This window comes from Stegastes partitus, unplaced genomic scaffold (assembly GCF_000690725.1).
Source record: "Stegastes partitus isolate 25-593 unplaced genomic scaffold, Stegastes_partitus-1.0.2 Scaffold61, whole genome shotgun sequence".
NCBI lineage: Eukaryota > Metazoa > Chordata > Actinopteri > Pomacentridae > Stegastes > Stegastes partitus.
The window spans coordinates 651,082-664,360 of NW_007577792.1; the positions used below are offsets into that span (position 1 = coordinate 651,082).

At 43.5% G+C, this 13,279-nt stretch overlaps 1 protein-coding gene across 1 annotated transcript in view; it reads left to right on the plus strand.

Moving 5' to 3' along the window:
• Nucleotides 1–2,484: 2,484 nt before the first annotated feature.
• pard3aa (par-3 family cell polarity regulator alpha, a) overlaps nt 2,485–13,279 on the plus strand; it is a 397,502-nt gene continuing 386,707 nt past the window's right edge. Inside the window, exon 1 of the mRNA XM_008275899.1 lies at nt 2,485–2,780. Within this exon, the coding sequence (XP_008274121.1) occupies nt 2,661–2,780 (120 nt within the window). The 5' untranslated portion in view covers nt 2,485–2,660. The remainder of the gene's footprint in view (nt 2,781–13,279) is intronic.

The following is a 13,279-nucleotide window of genomic DNA, read 5'->3' on the forward strand; positions in this document are numbered from 1 at the left end:
CTATGTAAAACCACATGTGTAGAGCATGGAAAGGTTCCTTTGTGCTCAGCTGCAAACTGATACTTTACCACTGAGACTAATTATACAACTATATCTAATCTATCAGGGCATGAGAATCATCTAAAAAGTACGATTCCAAATTTATTAAACTGTACATTCATGTGTCATGTGGTCTAGAAAGCCAACATGCATCCTGAAGCCTGTTAGAGGCCTGTGCACACACACACAGAGTTGGAGTTAAATCCCCTAAATGTAATTTAAATTACATTAGTGTGTGCATAATTTAAATTATATTAGGATACAGAATCTTATAAAGTATGAGTCCATCTGTATAGAAGTCTTCTCTGTGTGAACAAATGATAAAAACAAGTGAGCAAAAAAGTGCAGCGACTTGGCCTGCAGTGATTTCCCACACAGAAAGAAAAACAGTCTCAGCCTACCTGCCCCTGTATAAATAGCCTGACTGTCACTGCCCACATGGCCTGAAAAAGGTGCAGGATCAATCAGTCAGCCAATCAATACGTTAAATCTAGAACTCTCGTGCATGTGAACCAGCCAGCAGCAGCAGAGAAGAACTGAACTTGGCTCTCGGCTTCACGTGTGATTCCTTTCATGTCCCCCACACATGCAGCTTCTCTCTGCTCACAGGCAAAACAAGACGCCTCTAAGAGATGATCAACAAGAAGAGGGGTTTTAAGCTCCACAACAACACACAGGACCTTTATTTCCACCGCTGTCTTGCTCCTCCTCCTCCTCCTCCCTGCATTCCTGATGTGCAGCATCCCAGACTGTGCTCTTATCTTACTGTAGCAGCGTGACACAGTAAATGAGTGAGATTAATGAGTGCGCAATAACTCTCAGGCTGAAAATCGGTTTGGATTTTATGGTCACAATTGTGTTCTAATGCAAATATAAAGAAAAATCACTTGAAAGACGTCTAATTGATTAAAAGAATAAGAGGCCTGCTGCAGGGTTTGATTATCTAAAAGTTAATAAGTGAGTTTTTTGTCAAACTTAGCAATGACATTTTTCATAAACTCATTGTTTTGGGAACTTTTCCTCCAAGCTGCCACTAGAGGGAGTGTTAGTAGTGTCAAAGCTTATTAACCAGTAGAAACAGTTCACAACAGCTTTTCACATTGCACTATTTATGAGTTCAGTATAATTAAAAGCATTCACGTGTGTTCGTATAGTTTTATTCTGGAGTCAGAAACACTGCGGCGGCTCCACAAGGTCAAGATGAACACATATACTGTACCTTGAGCCCAGCAGTGTGACCCTGGATCAGCGAACTTCAACGGAAAGGAGTACAGATGTAGGGATGACACACAGCATCAATGACTTTTAAATTCACTTATGGTACAGTTTGGAAAACAGATCCTGCAGTGGTGCTCACTCACTTGGACCACATTAGATCATAAAGAGCCAGAGCTGCAAGCAGGCGAGAGCAGCTCCACAGAAAGGAGGTAAACTGGGTCGTACTTTATATTCAGCCTCGGGCCCATTCCTCCTCCTGCACTGCGGGTCAGCAGTTTATACCCACACACACACACACACACACACACACACATCACATTAATATATGCTTTGCAATCAGTGGCGTAAGTGCAGATCAGTCAAAGCTCAGCGCCTCCATGTGAGAACTTTGTGCCGGGGAGTCCAGCTCGCTCAGCGCTTCTCATTTATTCAAAGTGAAATTCAACATCTGTTCACACAGTGTGTTGAATCACTCCAACACTTCTCATATCTATCTGGTAATGAATGAGTAATATTTGCTGCAATATATTCCTTGAGATTCTTCCAGACTCTAATAAACTTTGCCCAGAGGAGCTGTGTGACATGTTTGTTATAATGTGTATCTGTCCTGACTGGGTCGTGCTGTGACAGTTTGTAATTGTGTAAGTGTGTGAATTTTAAACATGGTATATGCTTCAAACAAGAGTGGGCAAACTGGGAAGCTGCCCCAGGTCTTCAAGGGGCCCCCAATGCCCCAGAGGAGGGTGTCAGTGGTGCGCATAACTCATTTTTGCCCTCCAGTAGTAGTCGGTTAAAGCAGCCCTGACTTCAAACACAGCATCAAACTCTTCTCAAACCAGGATTACAGCCACTGATTGAATATAAAATAAAATGTGGTTGTTCTTCAGTTCTAATGACCAGAGTTTATGGTGCCAACTGTCCATAAAAGCACTTGGAAACATTTCATTCGATAAGCTTTTCCATTTCACTCTCACTCCACTGATACAAACCTGCAAACCCAACTTTTTTATTTTTTATATCTTCATAATTCTGATACTGGATCAGCTCCACAGCCCGTGCTGCAGCTACTGGCTGGTGTCGGAAACATTCTTAGTGCCTGCTCTAACATGTGGGCGCGCTCGCACTGTCGGTTGTCAGCTGTCCAGTTGTGCGCTCTCGCTGGAGAGGCTTTTTGTTGGGAAGTTTCTGTAAGTGAGTCAACACGGCACAGGGAGGACGCCACCCAGCCCCGCCGCTGGATCCTCTGCTGGGCTTCTCTCTGCTTCCTCCGAGGACACAAACAAGACAACTTGACTCGGATCCACAAGCTGAGGATTTAGCTTTTGATCCGCGACGCACCGGGGATGGTTATCGTCGTTTTTACGCGGCTTTTTCCTGTTTGGAATTAACGCGGCGGAGGAGAAATGAAAGTGACGGTGTGTTTCGGGAGGACCCGGGTGGTCGTTCCGTGTGGAGATGGGAATATAAAAGTCCACAGTCTCATCGAACAGGCGGCCATGAGGTATAAAAAGGCCATAGCGAAGGTAAGACCCGTCCTCACACACCTCGGCTGCTCTGTGCTTTTTGCAACGTCTCCCCGTGAGAGCAGCGCGGAGCAGCGTGCTCTCTGGAGCCTCAACATGGCGCTCCTGCTCGGGGAAAGAGGCAGAGAGCCAGCGGCTTGCCCACCAGAACCGGAGCCGGTGGAGACCCCCAGGGGCCCCCCGGTGCAGGGAGAGTAGGGAGAGCTGGTGCGCAAAAGGAGTAACTTTTCTGAAGGTGGATTAAGTTGTGAAGCAGATGTGACCACGTTCTGATCACTTGTGTGTTTTTACTCTGTTGAAAAAGTTCAAGAAACACTGGAAATGGTCCCAAACAGCAAAGACAGGAAGGTGCGCAACACCTGTACTGTTGGTGCAGTTTGATATCACAGTGGAAAACTATTGCGCAACCATCCAATAACTACATGAGAACACAACAAACCGGCTCCGACACCATGTTAAACAGTGAGTCCACCTTCCTGCCTTTAGACAGGTCTCCATGTGTCCATTCACTCCTTCATACAGTCAACAGAAACAACCAATGATGAGCCAGTGGAACGTTATTTTCCCATCTCCTGACTCTGCACTCATTGACCCTCCAATTACATGTTTGGAAAGTTCATCCAAGTTTCATGTGCAAATGATGGAACGAGGCTGTGTGAAGCCCCTGTGCCAAATTTGAATGAGGACACTGATTGCTTTTCCCTTTGTGGGTTTCAAGTGGCTGAGCTTTAAAGCCCATTAAATGACTAATGAATGAATTCAACTTTGGTATGCTATGGGTAGTAACAGCACTTTCTCCACTTTCAAAAGGAGGTGCCATTACTATTAGAGTCACGTTAATACTGATGCAGGATTGGAATATCTTATTGAGGCGCTGCTGGTTTTCCCAAGTTATTGCAGTAACCTTTAGACGTGTTTCGGTAAGGTCAAGAGTGAAGTCGAATCTTGCTTTTTTCCCTTCAGTGCAATCCCAGACTTGAAACCGATCACCTCCGTAGTGTCAGACAAAACACCTTCCTGGATGAGGTGAATATTCGCTGCTGCACATTTCAACCAGCCAAACAATGACGAAGTGGCTCAACATTCATTCTTGGAGAGCACTTCCTCCTTAGACACACACCAGTTATGACACACACACACGCGCCCATTCACTCCTCTGTTTACCAGTGCTGGATGGTTTTCCATGCTTCAGCAGAATGGAGGCGACTGGTCCATTGATCCTTGCAGCTGGACTGTAAGTGTAGAAGCGTGTTTCCTCTCTGGAGAGCGCTTGGCTTTGGGTCAACACAAACTGCTCCACCGTGTGCCAGACACGACTTCTGGACGACAGGAAGATGTAATCATATATAGGTCACTTCCAGATTTATAACATCGAAGCTGCTGGCGGCTATACGTCGTTTGTGAAGCCTGTAATCCAAAAACACAGAGGCTGGTTTTTTTTTTTTTTTTAGAGCCTGCATTAAAAATGTAACAAAGATCCCAAGTGTGAGGTGACACTAAATTGTGTCGCATGGCTTGCATATATTGTGTTATATAATTTTTAAATCCACCAATCTGAATGTATAATTGTTCATACATAAAATCCATTATGATTCCACTAAATTCATATGAGACAGTCTGGCTGGCTCACCAGTGCCAGTGTGCCATTTCCAACCTTACATGGCCTCCTATTTGCATCTTAATGTTTTCAGGGAATCAAAAAGTATTTTTGACTAGCCCTAAAACACTGCTTTGTGAGGTTGGATGCTCATTGATTAAACTCAGAGAGGACAGGAGAATGCCTTCTTTTCTGCCCTCTCGATGGCCTCATCAAACAGCAGTCTTCTCCTCTCTAACATCACCATTCATTATATAGGTTAACATGACAAACCCCCATCATCCTGTGAGCTTATAAACTGAATTTATGTCCAGTATGTCCTTGGTCTTGCAGTCAAAGCTGCCAGAATCTGCACTAAAATGGAAACAGAAAGGCTGAAAAAGGTCGATTAGTTGGCTGTTCCTGTAAACGCTGAGCCAAATCATGCCCTCCACAAGTTCCTGCAGGGGGGCACCATCACTGCATCCTGGGCTTAGGGCTGTTCAAGACAAGTGTGATTGCTCAAAGTGTTTTAACAACAGAACTGGGAAAGGTGCAGTCAGACCGCTCTCCAGTGCTGATACAGCAGATGCTGTAGGTCTGGTTGTGCAAGACTACGGTGATCCACTGATAACATCAAAAACTGACAACCCAAGAAAAATAAAAAAAAAGGGCTTGGCCACAAATCAATGTCTCACACTGCTAATACACATTCTCAGAGGAGCAATAGACAAAAGTGGTAGGCCAGTGCTAGTATGTGTTGCATGTGGGTGTATCCTAGAATATATTGAACAGTAGTTAAATGGCCTCAGAAGCCTGATGTGCTTCTGTTCACATCTGTTCATTTGGTCTGTACCACGGATAGAAGATGATCCATTGTTGCCATTTAGTTCTGGTTCAGTTCGTGGCTTTTTACAACAAACCCAGAGCTGCAAACATGAAGCGATGCAGACCAGCAGCTGAGTCATTAGTTGGTCCGTTATGTCAAATGTCATCCAGTATTATCAGAGCTACATGGCCACCCAGTGAGTGAGAGTCAGTAACCAACTACTGCTTCTCGCTGCCTCTTCTTCCTTCTCTATACTCGTGCCTGCATCTGCTTTCTGCATGATACTAATATTTTATCTGCCTCTTTTTTATACATGAACCATGCGGGGTTGCAAAGATGTGTTGTACATGTCTCAGGCGTTGCTGTGCTCTTTCCATTTTTGTCTTAATTAGCTGTGTTGAAGTTTCTAAGCTCTATCAGACAACACCACACGCTGTGCCGGTAAACCTGATCTGCCCTTGAGAATCTTAAGGGTTGTGTCACAGTCTCAGTGGGACCAGAAAGGGTCCAACCCAAGCACCATTAACTTCAGACTCAATCTGCTCGACGGTACGCGCAGTCATGAAGGATTAATGCTAAATGGCTTTCCAGGCTACTCATCCTGCCTCTCTGTTCTCAAGGCTGTTGTTTTTAGCACTTAGCCGGTTGCGTAATAACTGTGGATTTACCAAATTTTTAGTTATTTAAGCAGGAGCAATATGAAGATGTTATTTTGTGGGCTTTCCTGTTGGCACACAAAACACCACGTGGACGCGACTGGGCGGTTCAGATCTTCACTCATCCTCTCGTAGCCGGGTTGTACCCACATCTGGTACACCGTCCGACGCACAAAACAAAAGAATACTCAAACATTCAGTCACCGATCCATAATTTGTGGCTCTAAATCTAGAGCTGCGTTTCTACCTCCTATTTGTCTTCCACTTTCCCACAGTTACTCAACCTACATGTGGGCTAAACCCTTAAAGCACATAATTGCCCTTTTTCCTCCCAAAATTCCACAAATGCAGACTTGGAGACATGTCACAACACAGTCATGTTGTGGAAATACACACACATGTGGAAAACAGTGGAGTAAAACAAAGTCCTGCATTTCCATATCATCGTTTCTTTCATTATCAGCAGCATATGATGAACATGTGTCCCGAGGCCCCTGCATGTCTGAAAGCAAATGTGACTCTACGAGCCAATGATTCATATATCATAGCCCATAAAAATGCATATGACATCAGCCATCGTATATTAAAACGGTCACAGATTGCTTAACCATGACTGAGTCAGCTGTAGAAACCGTTGGAGCTGCTTGATGTGGTATTACATGGTGCGGAGATATGGGACTGTAGCTTGTGCACTGATGACTGTCTTGATTACAATATAGATTTAAAATAACAGGCCTTTCCGTGTCCTGACTGGGATCATTTCTCTAAGAAATTATTATTTTCTTGTGCTGTCAGTGTCACCATGTCAGTCCTACTCATTGCTCTAAACTACAGGCTTTTTTTTTTTGCTAACAACCGTGGAAGAGAAACCTTAAAATTAGGAGTTACTGAGAGTTTAGTCAGAAGAAGAAGAAGATACCACTAAGAAGAAACTGTTTTGAAAGTTTGTGGATAAGAGGACCATTCTCATGTCTGTTAAATATATATCAAATCAAGTTTATTGTCATTTTGTTGTACATACACAGCAGTACAGGAAAGATGAGAGAGCGTTTCTTCAGGATCCAACAACTTAAAGCAATTTAAATACAGAAGTGTTTGCACATCCAGGTCAGCAGTTCAGCATTCTGACAGCTTGTGGAATGAAGCTGTTGATCAGTCTGGAGGTTCTTCCTTTAATGCTCCGGAAACGTTTGCCTGATGGCAGCAGTTCAAACAGTTTATGGAGAAGAAAGTTTATGAAGCTATATGAAGCCAATTAGGTTAGTATGAAGACACAGCAAGGGATGAGTGGTTGGTTTTACACTTGAAACGATTAAAGCTGCAGTAGGCAAAAATCTGGAAAAAGGCCTCTGGAAAAACCCCTGTGGCTAAAATCTCCGGTCACGGACTAGATTTTTAAAGGCTGGAAAATACATCTAAGAGGAAGTGCAGAGGTCTAGTTTCCTCTCAGACTACTTAAATTACAACATTCGGAAAGGTTGGTGCGGAATCTTTGCCCAATTATGCAAAAAACTATATATATGTAAAAAAAAAACAACTTTTACTGTGATTTAAAGGATGAGTTAAAGTGACAGAGATGAGTCCAACATTTCACCTGGTAACTGTCACTGTAGCATCAACACTCAGTGCCTCTTCATGCTGCTGGACATTTTTAGCATAATCTAAAAAACTATACTGAATATTTTGGTGTGCTTGGAACAGGCTAGTTGTTTCCCCCATTCCCTGTCTTTATGCTAAGTTACACTTATTTGATGCTTCATGTTGAAGCCTCTTGCTCACATGGACAACTGTGGACCTCACGGATGTGTACTTGTTCTTACTACCGTAAATTCCAGACTATGAGCGCACCTGAATATAAGCCGCACCCACTGACTTTAAAAAGAAAACGTTTTGTACATACATAAGCCGACCTTGTCTATAAGCTGCAGGTGTCCACGTTGTAACATGAGATATTTACAAAGAAAGATTTTTTAAACTTTTAATTAAATACGTACCGCTAACATACACAAATACGTAAATGCTTTTTTTCCGAGCAGTGGCGGTAACATGGCTGGTTAAGGAAATAAAATATACAGTAGCCTACCAAGAGAAGTCATCGATCGCTATCTTCATCTTCCTCCTGCACCAAAACCACTAAAGTCGTCTTCTTCAGTGTCGGAGTTGAACAGCCTCAGAATGACTTCGTCACACACTTCCTCAGTCTCTCTTTCGTTGTCGCTCTCAATGTCCCTTTTGTCTCGAGGCAAATTCGTAAAACTCGTAAAAATCCATAAATTAACCGCATCATTGTTTAAGCTGCAGTGTTCAAAGCTTGTGAAAAAAATAGCGACTTATAGTCCGGAATTTACGGTATACTAGTTTTCTCGTCCGCCGGCTACTGTTTCATACACATGCAGGAGATAATATCTACTTATTCTGAGCATACACACTAATGTGGAGTATGTACACTACTCAAATTTTGGGATTCCGGTCCATCAAGGGGTTCATGTGGATCCCTGGATAAGGGCGATGATGAAATGTATGTAACGTAGACCTTAGTGAACCTTTGTGGGGGTGGAAAGTATACCACTGCCTTTTGGGTGCAGGTGTCAATATTCTCATGAGTTTTAGTAAGAAAGGACGTATGTTTGTTTTCTTAGTGTGAAAGTTAAAATTGATTTAGTCAAAGTTTTCGGGAAACCATTATAAGGTGTTTCTTTGACCTCTCGTGGCAGATGACAGATTTCTCCTTCCTGTAGACTACACATCTGTTTGCTTATAACCCAGGGTCTTATTCCTGGATGGACATCTTATAACTGCCTTGCTGTAAATCCTGTTTTTTCATTTTTACACCATCATAGAACCAAGCTGTGTAGTTAGTTCAATTTGCTGCCACATGCACTTCTTCAAACACCCTTTGTCTGCTCTGGGAATTGTTGGCCTTCAGTGAAAGTACAGCTAAGGTTTTTAATCCTCGTCTATTCTCAGGTAAGGGCCTGAGTGCAGCTGTGCAGAAACACACTGCGATGAGAAAGTGGGAAGTGCCTCTGAAAAGGATTGTCAGGGCCTATTAGCTCACTACACTCAGCGGTTATGTAATCCAGTGGAGCTGCACTATGTGAATAGGTTTATGGAAGATAGCTGAGGAGAGTGTTTGTGTAGGGGGGTGGGGGGTCATCATATGAGTTGGCCGATGAGATGCGATGTGATTGATGGTAACTGAGTACGAGTAGGTCTGTGGTTCAACTAAGTGGCGGTACTTAACAAGAGCCGGGAACAAAGCAGGGCACGGAGAAGAAAAGTGTGGCCTCAATAACCTCTCGTTCTCTTGTTCTGTTCTCCTCTGGCTTTTCTTTTAGTTTTTCTTCCTTCTTGTATGCTGATCTCTCTGTTTTCTCTCCAGCTGGTTGACACAGTGTTGTCTTCCAGCTGACTGAGCGGTATCCCTGCTTTCGTGGTGCTGACTCCATCCAGGGGAATAGTTGGCTGCCAGTCTTTTGAGTGAAACATCACACACCCGCAGCTCCGAAAGTCACGAGTCGAAGTTTGCCCGAGCGTCCTGAAGAGGACGTTCAGCACTCTTGGCCGCCGACTCGCTCCTTCGCTCTTTGTCTGCTGACATCTGAGGCGGTGATTTACTCAATCTTAGTTTTAACATGTTGAATTGTGAAATCGCTTGAGCTGCCATATGCAAAGTCGAGCATTTGGAACAATAATAGAACAGTAGAACACAGTAGTGCAGAAAAAGATTACAGGGGGAAAAGCCTGTAATTTGACATGGAGGCTGGTAACAACATGTTGTATGTAGTCGCAAACTGTGGCGACAGTAAATGCAGTAATTCAAGTCCCTCCTCGGTCGTTGATTTAACCCGTAAAATCTCATCTTTCTGTATCAAAGTTAGAAGTTTTTTTTAGGAAAGAATTCCTTCCTGCCTATAAATGGCCTACATATCTGTACAATATGACATCCTTGCCTCTCTCTCCACTCAACCCTCCCATCTCACTGCAACCTGAACACACCAGCTCACCTACAACTCTGCCTAAACACTGTAAAACCACTCTACATGCATACATGTTCTTGTACATGGATCAGAGACCGATTCTGAAGAACGATATGGAAATTCCCACTCTACAAGCTGACAGGATTGGTTCCTTTATGTTTGTTAAATGTGAAATCTGAGAAGTCTGAACCTGTGTCATTTCAAAATGCTCACTTATGTGGTTGACTGCTTATTGCACTCATGTCTCTGTGCATACCATAAGCACCATGTTTAAAAAAAAAAAACCCTATCAAAAAGTAAATAAGGCTTTTGGAGTCTAAAAATGTTGAACTATACTTTAGTCAGTGCAGAAACATACATGTTACAGCCCATAAGTCACTGGATTATGGCATCCAGCTCGCTCAAGCACATAGAGAGGAGCACGAAGTTGTGACTTGCAGTCTGTGAAAGTGGCAAAAACAAAAATCCAGTGGTATTAGAGATAGTGGATACGTTGGTGTGGAGTCTGCATGTTCTCCCTGTGCCTTTGTGTTTTCTTCAGGTGCTCCGACTTCCTATAATCAACCAAAGACATGCATATTAATCAGTGAACATTGGTTAATTGGACGTAGGTGTGAGTGTAAGAGTGCTTTGTTTCTTCCTGTGATGGATTGCTGACCTTTCCCGATATCTTGCCTGGTGCCACATTGGATAGGTTCCACTTCCTCAAGACATCTATGAGGGAAAGCAAGAGAAATGGTGGCACTATAATTGCAAGGTTCTCGCCAGCGTCATAACAGAGTAGCGGCCCGTTACGCTGCTGCTTGAAAAAAAAACCGCTGCAAATTGGGCCGTTACGCTTATTTCAAGGGTATGTAGTGGGAAAATATTAGCAACGACGGGCGTTTCTCTACCGTCGTCTTCGCTGCTAACGCTGCTATTCGCTAGCATATTTGCCATTAACCGTTAGCAGCATTTGCTAAGACATGGCCTCCAACCAGTCGACGACGACGACTCTTTACCCCCCACCCGGTACGCTGTATAAAAAATCCTGTTGAGGATCCTGAATTATACAGTGAAGCAGCACATTGATCCTAAACATGTACAAATGAAACAATGAAGGCCGAACACTGGAATATTTTTGTTGGCCATTTGACTGTAACAACCCCAAACCAGTAAGAGGTCACACTGGCTGCATTACAGGAGTGATGGAGCTTCACCCCACAAGGTATCAAGTGTCTGCTAATAACTGTGGGTCTGAGGCTTTTAATAGCCATAGACTGGAGGACGTGAAACCAAATATTAAATCTGATGTTTGTCCTAAAGTTGTCCACAAGTCCACTTCACATCATGGAGAGTATGTACGCAGTGGCCCCCAACTGTTCAACCACTTTCTGTGTTGTTGCCCTTGAAGTAAGCGTAGTTGTTGCTTCATGTGAACTCTAGTGTGCTGGAGCTGGTACAAGAAAAACTGTGTCGCTGTCCAAACAAGTAACGGCTCTGTAGGTGCTGCAGAGTTTGGTCTACATTTCTACAGCTCTGCATATGGGTCAATGGCGGCTGCTTCCACAAAGCCAGACCGGCTCGCTGATTAAACGACTGTCTGGCGAGCTTCCCTGCTCACGTGAGCGGCATCAAGGACAATGACACCACACTCTGGGAGTCTTATCTAACCCAAACAGCGCCGCTCTTCAGGGTCAAGCTGAGATGACGTTAGGGCTTCCCCCTGGGTAGCTCAGGTGTACACACATGTACTGATATGTGGTATTTACATGCATGCAAAGCCTACAGAGAGAAAGAACATCAGCAGCTCTGGATGCTGAATTGAAAGCTCGAGCATTACAGACAAAGCTGTGAGAATTTCTGGCAGAAGGTTCTGAACACAGCAGTGTAAGCAGGCTACATGCCATATTGGTAACTGTCAGAGTCTGAGCATGCCATAGCCATGCCAAGCCATTGCGTGACTGGTATCCCGGCTACATTTATCCTGTGTTGAGGCATTCAGGGTTATGGTCAGTTTTTCTTGCAATGTCTGATGTGGTTTTACAGATTTTTATTTTGGCTTTGCTGTGTTTATCCACTGCCCTTGGAGCTGAATAACAGAAATTCCTTTTGTTGTCGAATCATTTACAGATTTATCAGGACCGAACACAACGCGGCAAGAAGCACGCTGGGAATTTCTGGGTTATGTTTTATATGTAAACACGCCTTTGTGTGTTTTTTCAATTACTTTTTTTTCCTTTCAGAGATAACTCCATTTAGCCTTACCACGGTGGGATTGAGCTGACATGTCAAACATGATTTTTTTTGTGTGTGTTTCCGTGTCCCAGTCACAGCCGTGTTACGGCGGGGAGTCGTGGTTTTGTTATCTCAACCTGCTGCTTCAGACTGTCCGGCTAATCATTAGCCTTAACCGTTAGAAGCAGGACAATTGAACCGATGCACTGCATGTGATCCTGCATAACTTAGACGCACGTTGGACTTGAAAGGCTGCTTTACACAGTTTCAGACATGTTACACCTGAGAGACGGAGATGAGAGTCTCTGAAAGGTTCCTGTTTACTGAAGATAGTGAATCATGTTGTTCCTGTAAAATGTGGCATCACCAAGAAGTCACTGTGTAGCTATTATAGATCGTTTCTATTTGTCTGTTTGAAGGGAGCCTGTAATATTATTAGGTCGACTTTATCCATCCTGATAAAGGGAATCCCTGATTGGAGGTTTGGTGGAGATTGATGGTTTGCTCAGATTATCTGATTAACTGACTGATCGGTCTGAGCCATAGGAAACATTAGAGTGTTGTTATGCATCATCTGCAGCATCCTGTGATACACAGAGTTGAGATTTATGATGAGGTGAAACTACCTGATGTTTTCAGATCATGTTTTATTTGAGATTTGGAGTCCGGCTCTCAGTAATGTTTACAACTGAGGATGAACCTGGGACACATCTGCTCTCTGGTGTCTTCAGCAATGTCTACATTTTATCAGCTCTCTATCTAAATAAATCAAACAACGATTAAATTTCCCTCATCCCATTAGGTCTAACTACTCTCATACACTCATAGCAGCAGTATATGAAACACAGCAACTTACGAGTGTCAGATAGTGCATAAGGTTTGTCTTTGTACTGTCAGTGGGTTTTCCAACCGTGCAGATCCACCTCCTCGTTTGTCAGTCAGGTGGTGCAGATGGCACAGATAGATGGTGAAGCAGGAAGACAAACAGGCCAGAAACTGACATGAACACTTCATTGTGTTTCATAACTGAATGCAAATTGATCTGATACTTGCAACATAAGTGCCAGTTTTCACTAAAACTGTGTCTGTAGGCCTGCTCAAGGTAAGTTCGCTGTTAAATTAAGCTCCAGCTAAGCTGCAGAACTAGTTGGTGTGTTTAAGCAGAATATCCGAGCATCTCAAATGACACCATGACTACGTTATGCAAGTCTGATCATTTTCTATCTCCAGCATCATGAATG